Here is a 23,746-nt window from a genome sequence, read left to right as displayed (position 1 = left end):
CCTTTAGCTGTTGTACTTGCATGGGGGCCTCGGGTTCCACCATTTCTCCTCCCACGCTGGTTCTCCTGGTCTTTAGCTGGTAGAGGTGGCGGCGATGTTGCTCCCCATCTGCAGTCTTTACAGTTGCCATTCGCAAGCCATCAGTGGACTCTACCGAGCCTGGTTTCCATTTGTCACCCACTCTGTAGTTCTTGAACCAGACGTCTTTGCATAGCAGTTGGCCACTGTTGCACGCACCTGCAGAAGGGAATGGTCGTGACACGACGTTGTGCAATAAAGAACGTGGCTAATATCCAAAAAGCATAGAAGCTGGGGTTTGCCTGTTTGGCAAGGGAGTGCGCCGATAATGCGAAAGAATGTGGTCCAGCCGAGCTTGCAAACTGCCCCATGTGTTTTTGTTTAACCCTTGTTTGACAGTCCGTACTGCTCTTTCCACAGGCCATTAGACTGTGGTTTGTAGGGAGCTGTCCACAAATGAGCGATGCCACTGCGCTTCATAAATGCCCTGAACTCTTCACTAGCAAACTTTGGCCCATTGTCCGTCACAAGGGTCCTTGGCAAACCGAACCGGCTGAACATAGGTTGCAGTGCTTCAATTGTCTTTGCCGAACTGGTGGTCTTCATGGCGGTAACCTCGATCCATGTCGTATGGGAATCAACCACGATCAACAACATGTTACCTTCCACAGGACCCGCAAAATCGACATGGACCCTAGACCATTGCTCCTCTGTGTCTGGCCAAAGCACGGGTTGTCGGGCAGCAGGCATGCTGCCCCATTCTATGCATGTTGGACATGCGTTGACCAGCTTCTTAATGTCTCAATCGAGCCCTGGGTACCAGAAAACAGAACGTGCCAGGTTCTTCATAGCCGTTATCCCTTGATGTGCATCATGCAGCATACGCAGTATTGACTGCCGCGCACTTGTTGGAATATCTGCTCGATGGCCCCAGTACACAATTCCATGGCTGTACGTCAGTTCGTATTTCCTGTGCATGTACGTGCGTGACGGCTCCTGAGCAGGTTGCAAGTACCGTGGCCAGCCATTCTGAATGTACTCACCGACTTGCGCAAGGTCGCTGTCGTCAACAGTCATCTTAGCCAAGTCACTCACCGACAGAGGACAGGTATTCAGGTGCTCGGTCAGAAGAACATACTCACGAGTGTCATCTTCTGCAGCCTTAGTGTTGATATGCTCCTTCCACACCGGTAAACGGCTGAGGGTGTCTGCAGAAATCAATGTCTTTCCTGGCTTAAACTGAATTTTGTAGTTGTAGGCGCTTAGCAAGAGGGGCCAACACTGAATCCAGGCAGCGTCCATGGCGGGAATGGGCTTGTCATGGCTGAAAAGGCTCAGAAGAGGTTTGTGATCTGTAACAAGCGTGAAATGATTCCGAAGCAGATATTCCCGGAACTTTGTAACCCCGAAGACAACAGCGAATGCCTCTCTTTCAATTTGTTCGTAATTACACTCAGCAGCTGAAAGCGTTCGCGACCGGAACCCAATTGGTCAATCTTATGTCCCATTTGCTCTGTGATATAGCACTGCGCCGGCGCCACACGACGACGCATCGGTTTCCAAGATAAGCAGCTTACTTGGATCGTAGTGTGCCAAGAACTTAGCTTCCTCTAGCAGCCGGTTTGTTGCTCAGAACGCATTATCTTGTCTCGTTCCCCACTGCCAGCGTGTGTTCTTTCTTAGCATCCCACGCAGCGGCTCTAGAACAGTAGCCAAGTTTCCCAGAAATGAGAGATAGTTGGTCATGAAGCCCAAAAATGCCCGTAGTTCCGTAACACCGGTTGGCTTCGGCTTTTTAATTATTGCTTCTCTAGTCCTCTCCATGTGATCAACGTTGAGAGCTGCCATCTCGGCTGCTAATGCTAGATCTTCGGCTTCTTTCAGTGTCAGCGAAGGTCTTGCCAAAAGCTTCCGACGAACGCCGGCGTCACGTAGACCACAAACTAGTCTGTCTCGTAGCATCCTGTCCCGTGCCTCGCCAAAGTTGCAACTGCAGGCCTTCTTCCAAATTTCTACAATGAAGTCCTTTGTTGCTTCGTCAGGAAGCTGGCATCTGGTGAAGAACTTGTAAGACTCCGCTATTTCGTTGCTCTGTGGCGCAAAGTGTTCTGCCAGCAGTTCAAGCAGCTTCTCGTAGGTGAGGTCTTGAATCTTCGACGGCGCGCACTGTACCGTTATTATGCCGATTGTTGCCATGCTTAAGGCTGCCGTTAGCAGGGCTCGTCGTTTCTTCGAGTCAACGATTTCGTAAGCTTCAAAGCAGGACTGCAGACGCACCTGGTAGGCGTCCCAACTGTCTTCCGTTTCGTCGAAACCCGGTGGTCGGGCGTGGGCCGCCATGTAGCAGGCACGGCCCGGTGGTAGGCAGCCTCGTCGCCTCTGAAGTAACTCAAGAAGTGGTTGGCAAAGAACGAAAGGTTTATTAAAGGTTAGTGTAGCTTTTATAGCTTTTATCTTGTGACTCCACCGCAGCCACTGCCGATTCACAAGAGGCGTGGCCAGCGAATCTAACAAAACAAACACGTGTCAGCTGCACATGCTGATTCACAACAGCCGGATTCGAAGTGAAGCTAGCAGTTTATGTGGGTTGGTTTTCGGTAGGCTGAAAATTTTAGAGAGCCATCTGTTCGTGTTACTTGTACATCTAAGAATGGGAATGTATTTCGCTAGAATAGCAGCTTAGGCTTGTTGGTTTTCCCTCATGGTGTTAACAGCACAAAACATAGACGGGACACAAGAAACGAAGACGACACCACTAGTGCTGACATTCAACAATGTTTATTTGAAAGAAACACGGCTTCTCATACCGTTGCCCACACGTGTCATAGTCACGTGATTGCACATCATGTGAATCATGCACTTTTTTTGCGCTCAAGATAGTGGTTGTACGTGCAAAAGCTCAAGCAAAAGCTCAAGTTCTTTTTTTGTTAGTAACAAGGACGGCGTGCTAATGCATTGGTCACAAAGTCTGGCAACTTCAGCTGCCTCAATTATCTCCCAAACAAGCTGGTCATTGTGTTTTTATGCGTTGCATATTGCAATCACTCAGTTCAGCCCTTGGGCGCGGCCGGGCAGCCACCATTGACCTTTAGCGCAACCGCGTGACGTGACGTCACGACAGCCGGAGGAAAAGCTGGGCCCCAACTCGCGCAATATGCAGCGCATTCTTGGCTTAACCAAGCTAAGCCTGGCCATTTTTCAGTACTTCACTGCCTCTGAATTCTGCGGCGCAAGCTTTTGAGGGGCAATCCCCGACATGGATACCTAGATTCCTGTTAGCCTTCTCGATGCTAAGTTTATGTTCCTTTAGTCTTTTGTTTGTGCATCTTGAAGTTTGCCCTATATACTTTTTTCCACATTTCAAAGGTATTGAATACACCACGGCTTCTATGCAATCCACAATACGGCTCTGGTGATTTATCGTGCATCCTTGCTTCTTTATCGGCTTTTCTGCGTTGACGCGTCGGCAGAGGCTTGTTTTACCTGTTTTAAATGACATGTTGTCATGGTTGGCTAATTCAGCAGATGACAAGAAGAATGGAAAACGAAATTAGTCTTATGAAATACACATCTAGTTTAGTTGCATGGCTGCCATTAGAGCTGTCCTAGAACTCTCGGTTGTTGCTTACCATATTTTGGAGCAGTGCTGGCGCAATTTTGTGGTTTTGGCGGCATTGGCGGCATTCTGGCACCATTGGCGCAGTTGTCCTACCCTGCTCAGTACAGCAACGGTGATGACGGCATGCAAGTGGAGTCATCATAAAGTGCAGTGCAGGCCATTAGATGTGTAGTGTGCACAGGGTCGTCAGTATGTGCATCATATGTTTGTGTCAAGATGTCCACATTTTTGTGCAGTCCAAGGGGGATGCCGAGTCGGTGGTGGAAGCTGTCCTTGAGGAGCCAGTTGCCAAGGTGAGCCCCTTGTGTACAGTTTGGGTTATTTCAGCATTCTGTATGGCCTTCTACCATTGCCGTCAGTGTGCAATTATAGCACCGCAACACAGGTACGGTGGCTAGCCAATCAGCAGGACTACTAGCACACCATAAAGCTATTGCTGACTCTTCTGATTGTGCCATACAGTGAGTGGGGCACATTGTGTACTGTGTGTATATTCACACTTTTTTGCTTTAGGGGATGTGTGTTTGTTTTCTTTGGGGTGTAGATTTTATTTTCATAGGCGTTACCATATTGATTAGGCAGTGGCGCCATCTATGGGTGGTTGGCATGCTGGCTTAGGTGAGTGCTCTTCATTGTATGCTGAGTATATGCTTGGCAGCAGTTTCTGATGGTTGTTTTTGCACTTGTGCTGTCTATTTAGTATGACATGCACCTTCTAAATGGGAAATGCTTCTGTGTGACGTACTGAAGGGATTTAAGTTGGCATGGCCGACTGGTTGCGTGAAGGTGGACGAAGCAACCGGCACGATGTGTGCGTGCGTGTCTGAGCATACAAGTAGCCTCAGAGATCAGTTATGTATTTCTGAATCAACAGAGCAAGTTGGGCGAGTTGGTAGGTCAACATTATTACGCATACTTGCAGCCCAAAGCAGACAAGGGGCAAGGAATGGAGCACTCATGTCGTCCATTTCTTGTCCCTCATCTGTGTCGCAGTGTGCATTAATGAGGGCAGTCCCCCAAAAAATTGATCTCCTGTATTTTGGGGATGTAGAGAAACTGTTCATACGGTTGTTGGCCACACTGTTGTGAGGAGTGCTTCCTCTACACCCAAATAATCATGCGCACGCTTTCGCTTGGATGCTCGGTCTTAGATTAATAGTCATTCAAAATGGTGTTTCTGTTGAACGCCACCGCCAAGTGTGAAGTTCATGCAATTATTCTATTTTTGAACGCAAAAGGCACTAAACCAGTTGAGTCGTGCACAGATGTCAAGAACATTTGCAAGTGGTGTAGAGAGGTTACAGTTCGAGAGGTTCTTGGGTCGTCAAGCCAAAATTGACCTCTGGCAGGCAGACTCAATTCGCCGTAATAGAAAAAACGGTATGAGGTACTGTGAGGTGAGGTATGAGGTACTGTATGTATTTCTGAATCAACAGAGCAAGTGTGTAAGCAGGACGTCTTGAATAGCAGCCGCGATGTAGTGACCGTCGGGCACTGGTGGGGATGACACTGAGTCAACGTAAGTCATTGCCAAAGGTGGCAAGCGAACGAAGTCGACGGAACTGAGGCAACTGGGGTGTGGTTCAGCGGGATCCAGAACAGGCAGGTCAAGGCGGAGAGTACTGGCGGAACAATCGATGAGAGCAGAATGTGCGGAGAGGAAGTCTAAGCCGAAGATGATGTCGTGGGGACAGTCGGCGATGACTGTGAATAGCACGATTGTAGAGCGATCGGCGAAGGAGACACGGGCGGCACACACACCAATTACGGGGGGTTGTTCCGCCATCGGCGACACGGACAACAGGCATCTGGGTGGGCGTGATTATTCTCTTCAGGAGGTTACGAAGGTCAGCGCTCATGATCGACAAATGCGCCCCAGTGTCTATAAGAGCAGATACAGAAACACCGTCGACTTGCACGTCAAGAAGGTTCAGATGAGTGGGCAACGTCAGTAGAGGATTTAGCGGCGTAGGGAGCAATGCAGCGTCACCTCGAGGCACTGCATCGTCTAGTTTTCCGGCTGGGAGTGGCGTCTGAAGGGAGTCGGCGAATAGGAGCGACAAAGCTGGGGAGAGTGAGATTGTCGTCGTTCGGGTGAAGGCGAACGAGAATAGGGGCAGTTCGGTGCAGGAGAACCAGCAGCGGCATTATCAGAGCGTGCGGCATAGGGACGAGAACGGCCACCTGGGGGGCAAGAGTAGGCAGTATAAGTAGACCAGGTCGGGGAACTCCAGCGACTGCGACAGTGCCGAGAAATGTACCCAATTCGATGGCAGTGAAAACAAATGGGCTCGTTGTCAGCAGTGCGCCATTCAAATGGGTTGCGGAAACGTGGTGGGTAATAAGATGCTGGACGGGGCGGAATCAAAGAAGCCGGGTGGGTATCAGGGCATTGGGCTGAGCAGATGGTGTGAAGACCCATGTTTTCTAACTCCTGGCGGACAACTGCCTGCATCAGGGAAACCGTGACCGCAGATGTGTTCGTGGGACTGGAGTCGAAGGCAGCCGGATAGGCGGCCTCGATATCATGCCGGACGAGCCTGATAACATCTCCCCTGTTGTTGGCATGAGGAGCGTCGGCACAGGAAGATGTCGCTGGGGTGTTGGGCAGACGGGCAAACTGCTGGTCAATACGTCGGCTTTCAGCGAGTTCCAGGCGGCGACACTCTTTTATAACTGCATCCACCGTTGCGACGCTTTTGAATACGAGCAAGTTGAAGGCGTCATCGGCAATGCCTTTGAGAATCTGGGAAACCTTGTCTGGCTCAGTCATGTGCACGTCAACTTTATGGCACAGAGCCAAGACGTCCTGAATGTACGTGACATAGGGCTCTGTTGTTGTCCGCACATGGGCGGAAAGCGCCTTCTACGCGGCAAGTTGCTGACCGTAGGGGTTGCTGAACAGGTCTTGAAGCTTTTGCTTAAGTGAATCCCAACTGGTGAGCTCATCTTCGTACGTCCGAAACCAAATTCGAGGTGTGTCACCGAAGTAAAAGACTACCTTGACGAACATGATAATAGGGTCCCACCGGTTATTGCAGCTGACGTGTTCGTACAGGCTGATCCAGTCATCGACGTCTTCCCCATCTTTGCCTAGAATACAGCAGAATGATGTGGTACGGGGAGAGTGATGTAGATCGTCGAAGTGGCAGCAGGTGTCGTAGCCGGCGAAGTCGGGTTGTCGTCGCCGGGAGCCATGAAGGAAGGCTCGACGTACCGTCCATTGCGAAGCTTTGTGATGAGGTACGGGGAACGTCCGCCTTCACCAGATATGTTACGTAGGAAGACACAGATGAAAAGCTATATACAAGTATATTTACAAGAGGATACACCGTGCTTGGCCAAGAGGCAACAGCCTGCGTTAGCCTCTAATCGTCATCGTCGTCTTCACACTGCTCGCCTCTTCGTGAGTGCAAATACTGTTCCATAGCAATATCTACAGAGATTCCACAGCCACCTTAATTCTACACAAGAAAAGTAGGAAGATACCTATAAAGAAAGGGGTCAGACAAGGAGACACAATCTCTCCAATGTTATTCACTGTGTGCTTGAAAGAAGTATTGAAGCTAGTCAACTGGGAAGGCTTAGCAGTAAGGATCGATGGCGAATATCTAGGCAACCTTCGGTTTGCAGATGACATTGTTCTATTCAGCAACACTGCAGACGAGTTACAACAAATGATTGAGGACCCTAACAGAGAGATTGTAAGACTGGGGTTGAAGATTAATATACAGAAGACAAAGATAATCATGAACATCTGGGTAAATAAACAAGAGCTCAGGATCGCCAGCCAGCCTGTAGAGTATCTGAAGGAGTAGGTTTACCTAGGTCAATTAATCACGGAGAACCCTGAATGTGAGAAGGAAATTCACAGAAGGATAAAAATGGGTTAGAGCGCATACAGCAGACATTGTCAGCTCCTGACTGGAAACTTACCATTATCATTGAAAAGGAAGGTGTACAATCAGTGCATTTTACCGGTGCTGACATATGGGGTAAAAACTTGGAGACTGACAAAGAAGCTTGAGAACAAGTTAAGGACCTCACAAAGAGCAGTGGAATGAAGAATGCTAGGCATAATGTTAAGCGACAGAAAGAGAGCGGTTTGGATCGGAGAACAGACAGGTATAACCGATATTCTAATTGACACTACGGCAAAAAAATGGAGCTGGGCAGGTCATGTAAAGTGCAGGTTAGATAACCGGTGGACGATTAGAGTTACAGAATGGGTGCCAAGGGAAGGGAAGCGGAGTCAAGGACGGCAGAAGACTAGGTGGGGTGATGAAATTAGGAAATTCGCAGATACTAGTTGGAATCGGTTGGTGCAGAACATGGGTAATTGGAGATCGCAGGGAGAGGCCTTCATCCTTGCAGTGGACATAAAATAATTTTAGGGTGCTGCTGCTGCTGGTGGTTGTTGTTGTTGTCGTCGTCGTCGTCGTTGTTGTTGTTGTTGTTGTTGTTGTTGTTGTTGTTGTTGTTACATTTAACCTTGAAAGGGTTGTAGACCTGAACACGAGAGAGGTGCTTCGCGAGGAAGGCTGGGAGGTCAGCTTGCCAGGCATTTGCTTCAGAAATTTAAAAAAAGCTTGCACTGTATATTTAAAAAGTCAGTGTTCTGGCCTATTGAGAGAACATGCCTAGAAGTTGCTGCATTTTTCGGGTTCTTTATTGCACTGTTGAATAAGAAATGGGGAATCGTTCAGCAGATCTATCATACCTGCCTGCGTAAAAAAAAAGAAGAATGTGTTCAGACTTTGTTGAGCAAGGAACATTTCCTTCTGTATATGAATGCATGCATCCTACATGCATTGTTGCTTTATTACTACACAGGAAATGGCTCAAAATCATGTTCCTTTAACTGCACATTGTTGCTTTACTACTACAAAGAAAATGGCTCAAAACCATGCTCCTTTAACTGCGCCTTAAACTGAAAACTAAGTACAGTTGTTACCATTGGTATTGTTCTACAGTCACGCAGGGGCAGTTGCTTTGTCTTTGACCAAGAGGAGGAGATCTTCAAATCCTCTGAGGACAACCTGGATGTGGACTTGTTTGCTCCAGCTAAGGCAAGTGGATGTCATTTTGGTATCTATTATATACTAGTAAATCTGGGCTTTCTGATTTCTCATAGCTGCTTTTGACTTCACACATTTAAATGGCCCTGGAAAACATATTGAACAGAGAGAGTATCTTGGCATTCAGCTCGTGTCACTATGCCTAATGCCATTGTGTAACCATTATATGAGAATACCTGTACTTTAGCAAACAGTGCCACCAGAGGGCATGTGATGCAGATACAGGGCTGAGCTATTGTATGTGCTCCCTTCACTCTGTTTCACGATATCTGGGCAGTGGAGGCTACCATGTGTAGTGGCCATTGAGGGACACAATCGTGCCCTCAATTTGATAGTCAGCACCTGCTCGCTTTGAAGTCACTCCGCCTTAGCCCTTTTTGTAGGGCTAACTGCATCGCCCATACTTTGAGCAGATCAGTGGTCACAGGACGCTGTGCCCCTCTTGCACGTATTCTGCGAGCAGCTCTTTTATTTTGGCAAAGTGGCCCTGCTTTGGTCCACTGAAACCCTTCCTTGTTGCTTTGCTGGCAAAAATATTCTCCTTCATTTTGTGCCAGTCCCGCATGCAGGTTTTGGGAACTTGCGTGTGGGAACTTCCCTCCGTCTCCGCGCACATTGTAACTTACCTTTTAAATACATCATCATGGTGAACTCGGCGTGTTTTCACAGTTGCTGCTTCCATACTGATTGAATAAATGCTGAAAACGAGAAGACAGGTGGTGGACTAGGTTATCCCGGCACCTGGTTGCATGTACAACATGGAGGTACGCACTTGGAGGAAGCTATGGCAGCTAGGCTAGAAGCACGTACGAGGCGGCCATTTTTCGAATGCCGATGGTGATATGGATGTATGGATGAATAACTTTCTTGAGGTCTGTCAATGCGTGTGATTAGTGCGCAGTTAGCCACACCCATGTCGGGACAGAGAGGCCATGCCTCTCCACTGCATCGCGGGCACGATGGACAGCCCAGAGCTGTGCTTCACAGTGCGAGCTGCGTAGAGCTCGGTCTCACTCTTCCTTGGTGCTCCTGGCCCCCGGCACCAGGGTGCAAGCCCAGAGCATGTGAGCAAGGCTAGCTATATTCTCGTAACGCAGATTTAGGCTCGTACTCGATTCTAATAAGCATGCAATTTTTGGACCCATTTTATCTGAAAAAAGGTGCGCATTAGAGTCGCATAAATACGGTATATATGAATGGAAAAAAAAACGATTTAGTTGAATTTTAGAGTTGCCAGCAAAAGACAGTTTCATGCCGTGTTGACAATGTATTCACGTCGACGGTATGAAGCGAAGCCACGCGCGCTTTCCGTCCACTCTGCCTCCGTGGCTGATAGTGTCATTCGCAGTGGGACAACGCTGTCATAAAAAGCGCTGGCTGTGGGGAGCAAATGCTTCATCTGCCTCTCACTTAAGTGTGTCTCCAAAATTCGAGATTACGCAATATCCTGTACTAAACACACAGACATGTGTGCACATCATATGCGCTCAGCTGTGCTGACAGTTGTTTACAGGTGCGGCTGTGCTAGAAAAGGAGACACGGACAGTATAGTGCGGCTATGGACAATGCAAGAGATTTACGGAGAGGTGCGAATATGTCTGGCAATGCAGTGACAAATCTAGGCCTTATGTTTTTACTATAGAGAAATCCAGGATTATGATATTTAATGAAGAGACAAGTAAATACATGGTGTCAATTCAACATGTCAAGCAATATAAATACCTCAGCATATACATAAACAAAGACAAGACTTACTCATGCACCCACCAAGATAATCTTAAAATAAAGGGAATGTGGAATGTTGCAAAATTGACACATATAGCACTTTGGGGCCAGAATAAATATGTGATGGTGCGGGGAATCTGAAAAAAAGTAATGGTGCCAGCGCTAACGTTTGCAAATGCCATTCAATGCTTAAAATCATATATCTTGTCGGGTTTGGAAGTTAACCAGTGATTGGTAGGCCGGTTGGCTTTGGGAGAGCATGGTAAAACTGCAAATGAGGCAGTGCAGGGTGACATGGTTTGGGACTCTTTTGAAGTCAGAAAAGCACAGAACAATATTAGTTTTGAAGAAAGACTTAGTAACATAGATCAAAATAAATAGGCGGCTGCAGTGCACAAGTATGTGTACGGGAAAAACGTGGGCACGCTATGGAGAGAGAGGTCAAAAAATTTGGCAACAATGTACAAGTTAATTGAGAATATAAACAGACAGCCAGCAATAACAAAAGGAAGTGAGAGAAACAGAGACAGTGAATTGGATGCAAAATGGGGATACAAAAAAGACCATCGAGGTTTACGAGAATAGGAAGAAAGAAATTAGAAGGGAAAATCTGTGCGATAACACAAAGGGCCTTCTATTTGAGGCTTGAGCTAGTTGTCTAAAGATAAAAACATAACGAAGAGGCATGTGTATGCTACTGCAAAAATCCGGAGGCCACTCAACACATCCCGATGGAATGTGAAGGGATTCACCCAGTGATTGACGTAGGTAAGATATACCTTCCAGAAGGGCTTGGATTTAATATGAGCAGAAGCATCAAGCAGTCGAGGTACGCAAGAGACATTTCGGTTATTTGTGGAAAAAAAGCAGGGAAGAGGTTGATACGACTGGATCTGTTACAGGCATAGGTAGCGGTACAAGGTAGATAGAGAATTGTTGAAGAAGAGAAAAGAGATTAAGGAGATATATACAAAAATGTTAGAATGTTGAATCATAACTAGGCTAAGTGGCTATTTGTCACCGCCCCATTTCAAATGGGATGTCAATAAATCATTATCATCATCACCATCATCATCTGAGAACTGGGTTAGGTGTTCGTGTCCCCTAAACTGCTACAGTTCACTTTGGCCATCCAAATATGTATGCTGTCGAATGTGTATGCTGTCGTTTCTTTTTTTTTAATCTTTTACAGTGAAGCTGTACATAGCTAGTTTCCAGCAGATCGATGTCGGTAGACCAAAAACCATGGGCCCTCTTAGAGGCTGTGTTTGGTCTCCCAGCTGTGTGCAAGCTGCGTGCGGAATCACATTTGTGAGAACGTGCACAGCAAGTGGGTGAATCATTTACCAGCTGCATTGAGGATGTTCTCGACTTGTGTAAGAGAGTAAATGCGATTATGTCGGAGTCCGGCAAAATCCAACATGTCATGAAAAGGATAGAGGACGATGCTTTCAGCACGATTTTTGCAAAAAATTCAGTCTGTGACTAACATCATCACTCTGTGCCAAAGCTACGAGGAGCTACGCAAGCAATGCTCGTTGACACGTCGCCTTTCATTGCACGATGAACACATTGCTGGTTTGGCTCCCATCTCCGACCAGTCAGCGCTGCTTGCAGAAATGAGTGTTAATCCAGGGGGAAGTTGCACTCCAGCTCTCCTGAATGACCTTTGCTCAGTTGCCGCGTATACAACAGCCCGCCTCAAATTTTATGCCTCCGCTCCACCACGCGATGGTGCAGGAAATTGCTGAGGTCTTACCAGATCAGTGCCATCATTTTCCTGCAGCTGCTCCACTAAGCTACTCTGAAGTCGTTGCGCGCACCCAACCGCTGTCTCCAAGTATGCCTCTCCATTATGCCGACGTCGTGGCTAGGCCCCAACTGCAAGGCCCCAACTGCAGCCTGCCATGCAGTCATATCAGCATCCGCCCCATACTACACATCCTGTGACACGGGTGGAACCTGCCCCAGCCAACTGGTGGCACACTCCTGACAGCTGGCCCATGTGCTTTGCATGCGGCTACACCGGTCACGTTGCACATTTTTGTAATCGTGTGCAGCCGCCTAGCGCCAGACCACCCGTGACCAGCCAGCCCAACCATCCATATAATGACCACTCATTGGCTAGGTCACCGACTTTGCACCCGACGCCAACTACCCACCGTTCGTTGTCGCCTCGTCGTCTCTCTCTGTTGCCAATTCAACCTCACCCCGTCACTTTGGACGAGGAAAACTAATTGTTATTGTTCAGGAGGCAAGGGCTGCGGCAAAGTCGAAATGTGAAAGTCCTCACAGCAGTCCCTCGAATATAATCAAAATGTTTGTTGACAGTGTTCGTGCATCTGCACTCGTGGACACAGGAGCCGCCATATGTGTTCTGGATCTTAAACTTTTTCATATACTTCGGAAAATCACGATGCCCCTTTCTAGGCTGTCCCTCCATGTAGCCATTGGTCAGAATATTCACCCCTTAGCAGCTTGCACTGCTCATGTTGTCATTGCCGATGGTCTATACGCCATAGAATTCATAAGCCTTTCCTCATGCTCTTATGACGTTATCCTCAACTAGGATTTTCTCTCGTGCCACAATGCCATTATCCATTGCACACGGGCTGAAATAGAGCTCTTGCTGCTGTTAGATTTGCTGCTCATCGACATTTCCTCACTTTCGAGGAAACTACTTGTCCAAGCCAACTCCCACGTTCATCCGAACGTGTCAACGGTGGTGCCCTTTTCCTGCAGCGGAAACTCAGACTCTGTTGCACTACTGTCTCCATCTGACAACTTTCTCACTCGGAAAGGTCTGCTGCTACCTTTTGCGACAATGGGCATCACACAGGGCTCTAGCACCATTTTCGTTTGCAACCTGTTCCCATACCCTGTGATGCTGCTCCGAGGGGAATCTCTTGGCAGTGTAGAAGCAATCAAGGACATGCAAGTTGCGGACGTGCAAGTTATGACATGCCCGATGACCATTACTGTACTAGTTCCAGTGCGCTCAGTGCTGTTTCTACGTGTGACCTATCACCCATTGATGTGTTTGGTTCTTCTATTGCCGATGACCTTACACCGGTCCAGCAGTCTCAGCTTTTGTGCGTCTTAGAAGAATTTCGTTCTTCTTTCAATGTAGGTCAATCTTTCCTGGGCCGGACGTCAACTGTTACTCATTGGATTGACACTGACTCGCAACCGCCACTGCAGCAATGTCTGCATTGCCACGTGCCTTTCGGGCTTTGCATCTGTGCTGGTGGCGTTTGGATGACAGTTGTTAACACATGTGAGCACTCACACAAACCTACTGCGATAGCTTCATATCTACGGTGGGCCCATCATATCAGGCAGGGTAACTTGCGCTATCTCTCGCGATAGTTCTATGCACATTCCTTCACAGTCTTTAAATACTGCCCGCACATAGGTGATGCTCGTTCTTTGTCGATCGCCGTCCATGCTCGCACATGTTGCTGCTATTAGGCTAGTTGCTTTTGGTTATGCGGCGCACAAGTTCGCCTCAATAAATGTTTGTCTTGCTGTGCGCTCGTCTTCTCTAATTACCAGTGTGTAGCACTACTCGTGACAGTATCGTGTATCTCCTGCAGAACGTCGTGTAATCAATGAACAAGTTGACGACGTGCTTCGCCGCAAGTTGATACTAACTTCCAACAGTCCATGGGTATCCCCTGTCCTCCTTGTTACGAAGAAAGATGGTTCTGTGCAGTTCTGTGTGGACTACTGGCGCCTCCACAAGACAACTCGCAAGGACGTCTTCCCTCACCCGTGCATAAACGATGCATTTGACAGTCTACAAGTCGTAGAATTCTTTTCATCTCTAAATTTGCACTCGGGGTACTGGCAAGTACCCATGGCAGACGCCGATCTGCCAACGACAGTTTTTCTCACACCCGACGACTTATATGTATTTGACGTAATGCCTTTTGGACTTCGTAATGTGCCGGCAACTTTTGAGCACATGATGGACATAGTTCTATACGGCTTGAAGTGGCACACAAGCTTGTGCTATCTTGACGGCATTGTTTTTGCTCCTGACTTCACCACGCACCTTCAATAGCTTCCGTGTGCTTTGACGTGTTTAACAAACACTGGCCTACAACTAAACCTAACAAAGTGCTGGTTTTCAGCTTGGCAGCTGACAATTCCAGGTTACGTCATATCCAAAGATGGAATACTCCCCCATCCAGCCAAACTTCGGGCCATCGCCGAATTCTCTAAGCCAACGTCTGTCAAAGAATTGCGCAGTTTCATAGGTCTCTGCTCTTACATCAGATGCTTCATTTGCAATTTCGCCGCTATCATACTGCCCCTGACGAAGCTACTCAGAAGCAACGGACCCCTCACTTCATGGTTGTCTGAGTGCGACAAGGCCTTCACAAAGCTTCATCACTTGCTAACGTACCCACCGTGGTTGCTCAGTGGCTATGGTGTTAGGCTGCTGAGCACGAGGTCGCGGGATCGAATCCTGGCTACGGCGGCCGCATTTCGATGGGGGCGAAATGCGAAAACACCCGTGTACTTAGATTTAGGTGCACGTTAAAGAACCCCAGGTGGTCAAAATTTCCAGAGTCCCCCACTACGGCGTGCCTCATAATCAGAAAGTGGTTTTGGCACGTAAAACCCCATATATTATTACTTGCTAACGTCTCCACCAATTTTGCGCCATTACGACCCGACCGCCCCTACAGAGGTGCACACAGATGTCAGTGGTGTTGGCCTCGGTGCTGTTCTTGCCCAGCGCAAACAGGGGTTTCCTGAATATGTCGTGGCTTATGCAAGTCGTATGGTTATGAAAGCTGAGACCAATTACACTGTGACAGAAAAAGAGTGCCTGTCCATTATCTGAGCTCTTACAAAGTTCCAGCCATATTTGTATGGCCATCCATTTGATGTAGTCGCAGACCACCACGCACTATGTTGGCTGTCATCCTTCAAAGAACCCTCAGGCTGTCTTGCCCGATGGGCACTTCACCTGCAGGACTACGAAATCCACGTGCTGTACCGTAGCGAACACCAGCATTCTGACGCCAACACCTTCTCGTGCTCTTCTTTACCTGACGACAATGCCTGCTGCTCACTATCCCAGTTTACCGTTTCCTCGCTCGACCTTACCGCCATCACTTCTGAGCAGCACAAGGACCATTGGATTGCCTCCTTTATAGACTTGCCTTCTGGTTCATCAGCATAACCACTTGCATGTTACGTCATCAAGCTTGCCATTTCGCCATTTGCGACAACCTGCTTCATCAACGCTGTTATAACCCCGACGAGCGCCAGTGGTTATTAGTAGTACCTCGCAGTCTGCGTTCTGAGATAGGCACAGCTTTCCATGCTGATCCACATTGTGCACAGTCAGGAGTTTTCAAAATGTACCAACGCTTTCTACAGTGGTACTACTGGCAAGGGATGTAAAGTGCCCACGGAATTAAACACAACAGGGAGCATTTAGTAGAACCCTGCATATGTGCAAAGTACTCGAGAGTACCATGTCGTGTCGCTAGGAATCTGGTCACCAAACATGACGCAGGCTCCGATCCAAGTGTAAACACCAAAATTACGTCGAATGGACATGAACTGCAGCCAGTGCAAACGAAGATATGCATATTATTATGCAAAAAAGGTGAGGCATGCAGACAGGACACAAGAGAAGTGGACAACACGAATGCCTACTATCAACTGAAGGGAGCACTGAAGCAAAAAAAGAAAGAAGACGCAAGACTCATTTGTGCAAGCTCTAGAATGGTATCACCACGTGTCAGTCGGGTGCATGGGCCGGTCTGCGTGAGAGATAGCTGTTGAGGCACTTAATCTCTTCCTTATGTAAGGTAATTGAAGGTTGACTCACGCACACACCTCCACCATTATAGATATGCCATGCCTCTACCATAAGATGCGTATCTTCATTCTTGTGCCTGTACAATATCGCGTATTCATCTAACTCTGGCGTGCAGTTACAATCTTGGCAAAGAAGGGAAAGATTAGAGGTGATCCACCAGTTAACGACCAATTATGTTGCATTAGCCTCTGATTGATACACTGCCCCATTTGCCCTATGTAAAAACCGGCCACAGCTAAAGGGAACTTTATAAACCACACCCATACAACAGTCAGTAAAACTGTTGTTCTTATTGTGCTTCACAGGACAAATATCTGTTCTTTTCCTGCCTTTTACCTGCTCCTTTTTCCTCCGCACGGCAGCGCATGTCTTACCTAGCTTATTTGGAGTGGTGAAAGCAACATTAACATCATATCTACTAGCAACCTTTTTAAGCCTCTGCGATACTGAATAAATGTACGGAATAGCCACTACTCTTTTTTTGCTATTACTGCTTTCTGTAATCATGTCCGTCCCCCTCAAAACCGACTTCTTTAGGCGTTCAGCCACAGTGGTCACTGTTACACTAGGAAAACCTGCTTCTAATAGGTGCCAGACCTGTGCATTAAACTGGTGCTCATATTATGCAAAAAATGTCAGAATGTAGTGTCCTCTCTATATGCTGACAAAGATGTATTGAGAGGATTGGATTCGGCACAATTAAAATTGGGTGGGATGTTGGGCATGTGAAGGATGATATGCAGGGAAAGTTAGAAATGTGTGCGGTAATTAGGTGTGTTGTAGGAAAGGACCAATGTTTCAGTTACTCATCAAGATAAGAGCTTTGTTGAAATGGTGCAATGCAAGGAATTTCCCGGAGAAACTTAAAAGTTGCATATGCATTGGGGACATTATAGGAAAGTATTGTTGAAGCATTTAAAATGCTTATTTTAGCACTGATATACCATATTTATTTGAATATAGGGCGACATTTTTTCATAGGATCTTCAGCCCCGCATGTGCAAGGAACAGTAAAGGTGGAGTGCGAGTTATGCGCATATTCTGCCTTTAGGTGTGCCTTCACGGCTGCTCAAATTCTGCCTTATAATGTAGCTTTATGGCAGCGTGTGCTGCAATGCCGTGAAGCCACACCATGAGGTGAAATTCACACTGCTGTGAAGCCACACCTAAAGGCAAAATTTGCATGTAATTCGCATTCCGTGTGCTGGAGCTCCCTTCCACCCCTATTTCATAGTCACCATTTTGTGTTCCAGCTGTATTAGTAATTCAGTATTTCAAGCAATCTCCACTGCATCTGAACAATTTTGTTGGCTACTCTATGTCGTCTTGTATTAGCACGCATACTTAAGTTAGTTTTCTTTGGTTCCCCAACTGGGGGCACTCTCACCTTGTAATCGTGACCGCCGTGTAATTGAATAATTATGGTAAGTGTCCGAAGTGTTATCCTAAGCAAACGGCTTAATATTTCTGCTTGAAACTTTGCATGCATGTGTGCTTAAACTCAACAGTTGAGAGAATCAAAGTTTAACGGTGTGAACTATTATGTGTTCAGTGTCCTGGTGCCACAATTTTGACTCAACACGTAGTGTGCATGAACACTGCAAGCCACAGAAAGCAGAAACGTGACAAAGGAGTTCACTTATGGTTCTTCCTTTGCTGCAGCACGCTGATTTAAAGAAGCCACCTGGTGGTGTCTCACTGTTCGGGGGCTCTAGCCTCTTTGGAGGTGAACTTAGAAGTCGTCTTGAGAAAGTCAGCATGCCAAGAGGAGGTGAACCAGCTGCTCTTTTGCCTGATGTAGAATCTCTTGAGGAAGAGGCCTCTTTGGCTTCTACCATTGCAGACGTAAGTAGGGAGTAATTTTGTACCTTCTATATTGTTTTGGTTTTTTGTGGAAGTTATTATACCAGAGTGCACAGCTGGAGTTTTTAAACAGTCTTGTAACATAGCTTGCTGAAAACCTTGCTCAGCTGTAAATCAATGCTAGCTCATAAAATGAGGTATTTCTCAGTCTTGCCTAAAGTCCACCCTGACAGAGTCATGCTGTCACTGCATAGACAGCAGCTACTTGTGCAAGGCTCAAAGAAGCGAAGTCCCCAGACATAACCATTCTGAAAAGTTGGTCCAGGAGATCAAAGGTACCACTTTTATAAAAACAAAGGCAAAATCTTCACAAAGCAAAATGAGAGCTGTAGTACTAATTGGTACTAGTACTCTTGGTTGACATAACATTTTGTCATGGCCTAAAATGGATAGTTACAGTTCAAACACATGTTACACAAGCGAAGCAATTAGTCCTTGATCTTAATTTTGTGAAAAGCTTTTTTGACAATATTTCTGTCAGCACCACAGATGGGATCTCCGATCACAAAATGATTCATGCAGATTTACACGTAGCTTGCACCAAAATACTTGGACTGCCATCCAAGAATTTCCTTGATTTTTCAGCTGCAAATTACATTTAATTGTTGACAAACTGCATTCTTCTGTAACAATTTTGATGTTGGACAATTTTGATCTGTGGGACAGGTTCAAGACTACAGTTTTGTCTTGTATTAAGCAGCTTATTCCCTTGCAAACAAAAAAGGTAAAGGGCATTAACCCTGGTTAAGCCGCGAAGTAGTGCTGTGCGAAATTTCGTGTGTGAAGTGAATTCGAATATTAAAGTTTGAGTGCTAATCGAATATTTTATTAATATTTGTCAAATACTTCCAAGTTAAATTACCGAAAAAATGTACTGCGAAGCATGGCTTTTTTAGGCTTGTTGTGCAGCTCAGAACGAGCAAAAAAGGAATGTGGAAGGGGTAATGAATAGAAATAAAGAACTGTTCACCATTCCTATTCATTACCCCTTCCACCTCCTTTTTTGGTCATTCTGAGGTGCACTACAAGGCTAAAAAAGTCATAACACACCTACTAACCCAAACTGCCATGCTTGTGCAAAACATGGCCAAAAAAGCAAATTTATTGCACAACTGTGTACTCCCACATAGTTATTTCTAGAAAAACGAAGAATCTAACACAGCTGTTCAACAGGATAGATGACTACAAGTTGTATCACTTAATTTTCTCATTGAGGAAAGCGGGGTGCTGAACATGTCCCGGAAGTAGACGTGCTCTCCTGCTAGTAACAACTACACTGGACACTGAAAACAGGCAGTTGCTAGAGATGCTTGTGGCCGGGGTGGCCAGGTATTGCCTTGCGAGACGAGTCAGCAAAGAGTAAGCTCTTGCACCCTGTTCTTGCCACCAGTGACACGAGTCTTCCTTTTGGTGCAGTCACATCATGCAGGTACCTTTCTGCTTCTGCTTGCGGCTGTGACTGCTGTTGCTGGGTTTGCTAGAAGGGTGTAAAAAATCATTTCACAAGTGGAATTTGGTTTGCGGTTGTCATTCAGAAACGCTGCGATTTGATTTTTAGCGAACGAAACCGTTATACATTCAACGTCCAATTTTTCGGACTCCCTAGGGACCACGAAACGTCCTAAAAATCGATCAGCCCGAAAAAAATGAGTGCATTAATTTTACTGCCCCCAAGGGCACAAATCACCACAGACACGACCGAAATAGTGCACTTATTAGGTGTATCGGTGGTCGTATACTGTGATAGGAAACGGCGGGTGCACGCGTGTATAATTAAGGAATACGTACCGTGTCCCGTGACAGTTGTTCCTTCCCACTCATAATATGCTTCACCTTGTAACAGAGCTGTAGGGAGGCGAAGCTGACTTTCGGGGACTGGCATTATGCGACACGCCGTGCTTTCCGAGCTTCTAAGCCATTAGCGAGGATTACAAAGGCGGAGTCGGTGCCATTGCTTAGAGCGGCGAATTGTTTTAATGAAAAACATGGTACCGAACAGCAAAAGGCTTAGTAGCGAACGTCGCGGTGGTGGCTACGGCTGCCAGAGGACCTGCGTGCGAAAGCGCCGGTTCGATGCGGCGAGATAATCAAAATAACGGCAGTGGTGGCTTTGACTAATGCCATTGCGGACCTGCGGTGATGGCAAAAAGTCCAGAAAATCGAATGGCGAAGGTTTTCTGCATCCGAAATTTCAAACATTCTTATACATTGACTCTGGGGTACCAGGTACTCTGGGTAGCGGTGCCGCGAAGGCCGCCGAATTACCAGTTGTGTCCGAAAAATCGAGCGTCCAGAAAATCGGTCGTTGGCTGTATTTATTTTCCGGAACTTCAAATAGTAAAAGTTACGAGCAAATCCAATCAAATAGCAAACACTATTCGAAAAATATTCGAAAGTTCGAATATTTGCACACCCCTACTTAAAGGACTAATAACACAGAAGCGTAAAAGCAAAATTAAAAATCCCAGGGCACTTAAGCACTTCTTATGAGTTGTGAATGGGAAAACATTAATGTCCAATTGAACACTGCTGAGCAGTCCTTCAAGTTATGAATTCCTCACGGGCAAGTGAGCATGCAGTTAGAGCGCATGTGAGAGCTTGCACAGACAAGGAATATGCAGGTAACACTGGAATCTGAGAATGAGTGCGAGGGTGATTAGGCATTTCGGCATTGCCTTTCCCCTTATGGAACAAGGGGCATGCTACTGTGGCGGCAGTAGCGCACCAGGTGTTGATTGAGGGGATAGGGCACCGCGGCGTGTGAGTGAAAAGTCCTTTGAATGATTGACCTAAAAATCTGGCATGTGTGTGATGCAATTCAGAAAGCAACTAATCTCAAAGACAACGAATGTGAAAGTTGTTTTGATGCGAGAGCATCAAGTGACTTATGAAACAAAAAAAAAAATGGCATAACCCACTTTTTCGCTCAATGACCCATTTCACGCTTTTGCATCAAAACAATTTTCACATACATTGTCTCAAAAATGAGTTGCTTTCTAAATAGCCTCATGTACATGCCAGGTTTTTCAGTCAATCACTCATACGGTTTTCAAAGGAGTTGCCACAAAAGTTCTGGCGCTTTCTTTCTGATGGGAAACGATTCGTATACCACCTCCAATACGAATATCTGGAATTGTAAATGGAAACTTGTCAGCTATTGCAAATGAGTTCAGTGCAACCTTTTTCCAATCATTTCCTACTCCTGGTTTTGTGCATACATTAAACATGGCGCCCACTTCGCCCTGTGATGTGTGATCTCGAAATAAGCCAGGAAGGCATTTTTGTCATTTCTACTGAACCTAAATGAAAAGAAATCATATGGTGCAGATGATTCGCTGAATGGCTTTGTTCTTCAGTATTCTGAACTAGTCTCTAAGCATCTGATTGTACTGTTTAATGCCTCTATTAATCAGTGCTTGCTGCCCAATGATTGGCCGACTGCTAGAGTTGTACCAGTATTTAAAACTGGTGTGTGTGCTAGAAATTATAAGCCAATATTGTTAATAAGCACATGCTGCAAATTATTGTAGCATCATATAGCTATCCACATATAGACTTTTCTAGAAGGCAACCAATTGTTCGCTGTCAGCACAGGTTTCTTAGGAAGGCGTCAACGACAACGCAACTATTAACTGTTATTTGTGACCGACTCTGCAATAGACAATAGTTTTCAAACCTATGCTATCTTTTAAGATTTATCTAAAGCTTTCAACCAAGTTCCACACTATTTGCTGATTGAAAGGGTGAGAGATGTTGGTCGGCCAGACAGTTTTGAATGGGTGTTCCCATAGCACGGTTAAAAGACAGGATAAAAGAAGATGCATAAAAACAGGCAGAGCACTATGTGTCCGTCTTCTTTTGTCCTGTCTTTTAATTGCGCTATGGAAATGCCTATTCAAAATGTGTTGCCAAAAAGCCACAATGCAAGCCTCGTGAACTGATAGTTGTTTGCTGGATTGAAGCATATTTAAAGAATTTCACACAGTTTGTTGATGTAGACGGCGTCAGGTAGGACAATATACAAGTAATACATGTATCCAGAGCTCTGCAGGGTTCAGTCCTTGGAGTGCTGCTGTTTCTTATTAATGTTGACTACATTGCCAATGACATCGATGATTGTGGTAAATTGAAGTTGTTCACTGACAGCTGTGTGTTATATTCTGTTGTGAAATCGCCATCCAGTCAATCAATCCTAAACAAGAACTTATGTGAACTCGCAGATTAGTGAGGAAAAAAAAGGAATGAAGATTAACTTTGCTAAGGCTGTGTTGATTAACATCTTCACTGCGGCACACCTTCTTCAGGTCTCGTTTTATGTGTAGAGTGACCCTCCAGTGGGCCATTCGGTACATCCCCCAGGGGCGTTGTGACGCACCAGTGGGACACGCAGCTATGCTTCTTTCTTTTGCTCCAAAGAGATGGCGCTGCTACCTTTGCGGCTGGCGTTTGGCGCATTTATTTGAAAGATGCAGAGCTATTTTCTGCCTTTTTCACGTGAACCTATGTCGAATTACAAGCTGCTTGCCACCGGAAAACACAAGAAATCAGTTCCTGTGATAAGAACATATTTATTAGTTACATAAAAGTCAAAATTTAGTAGGAACATTAACCACGTTTTCAAATTTAAATCCTACTGCTATTACAGCTGAAGCTAGCTTGTTTCTTAGCTTACTTGTGCTTAGAATTAACGCACAACAAACACGTGAGTGGCTTGCCAGGGTGTTCTGCACAGAAAGTGGTCACTTTTCTTGCTCTCACCCTAACGTCATTTGGGCTGCTGCTGGTAGTGGTGGCCACATAACAGGTAGTGCAGCGCTGTCGAGTGTTACTGCCGACTCGCCAGTTTTTTCAAGCATGTTGACGCGCTTTCTCCAACAAGTTCCTTTGATGTTGTCTTGACAAGGGCTAGCCAGTGAATGAGCCAGTTGTTAAAATTTTATAATTGGCATAGAGCATGCCACGAATGTTCCATGCATTTCCGATGGCACTTCCAACAAGCAACTCAATGGCTACCTTTCTGTACCACTTGAGTCCTTTTCTAAGGCAGCTGTAGTATAACGCCATTTGGTCGCTATAATCCATGCCATTTTTTGCTGCATTGTAATTGAGAACGGCCCTAGATTTCGTGATTGGTGCGCCATCCCTTATTATGCCTAACATTCTTCGTTCCATCCCTCTTTGCGCGGTCCTTAACTTGTTTTCGAGCTTCTTTGTCCGTCTCCAAGTTTCTGCCCCATATGTTAGCACCAGTAGAATGCATTATTGTACACCTTTCTTTTTAATGATAATGGTAAGCTTCCAGTCAGGATCCGACAATGTCTGCCGAATGCACTCCAACCAATTTTCATTCTTCTGTAAATTTCCTTCTCATGATCAGGGACCCCTGTGAGTAATTGACCTAAATAAACCTAGTCCCTCACAGACTCTAGAGGCTGATTGGCGATCCTGAATTCGTGTTTCCTTGCCAGGGTATTGAACATGTCATTTGTCTTATGCATATTAATCTTCACTCTTACACTTTTTCTGTTAAGGTCCTCAATCATTTGTTGTAATTCGTCCCCGGTGTTGCTGAACAGGACAATGTCATCTGCAAATCTA

At 46.1% G+C, this 23,746-nt stretch overlaps 1 protein-coding gene across 1 annotated transcript in view; it reads left to right on the top strand.

Moving 5' to 3' along the window:
• Positions 1–23,746, top strand: part of LOC135912598 (WASH complex subunit 2-like) — a 278,899-nt gene that overhangs the window by 189,458 nt on the left and 65,695 nt on the right. Inside the window, exons 20-22 of the mRNA XM_065445097.2 lie at positions 3,874–3,930; positions 8,611–8,706; positions 17,948–18,130. Of these exons, the coding sequence (XP_065301169.2) occupies positions 3,874–3,930; positions 8,611–8,706; positions 17,948–18,130 (336 nt within the window). The remainder of the gene's footprint in view (positions 1–3,873; positions 3,931–8,610; positions 8,707–17,947; positions 18,131–23,746) is intronic.

The sequence above is a fragment of the Dermacentor albipictus genome, chromosome 9, assembly GCF_038994185.2.
Source record: "Dermacentor albipictus isolate Rhodes 1998 colony chromosome 9, USDA_Dalb.pri_finalv2, whole genome shotgun sequence".
Classification (NCBI taxonomy): domain Eukaryota; kingdom Metazoa; phylum Arthropoda; class Arachnida; order Ixodida; family Ixodidae; genus Dermacentor; species Dermacentor albipictus.
The sequence above is the reverse complement of the archived record's forward strand: the minus strand, read 5'-3'. Positions and strand labels throughout refer to the sequence as shown.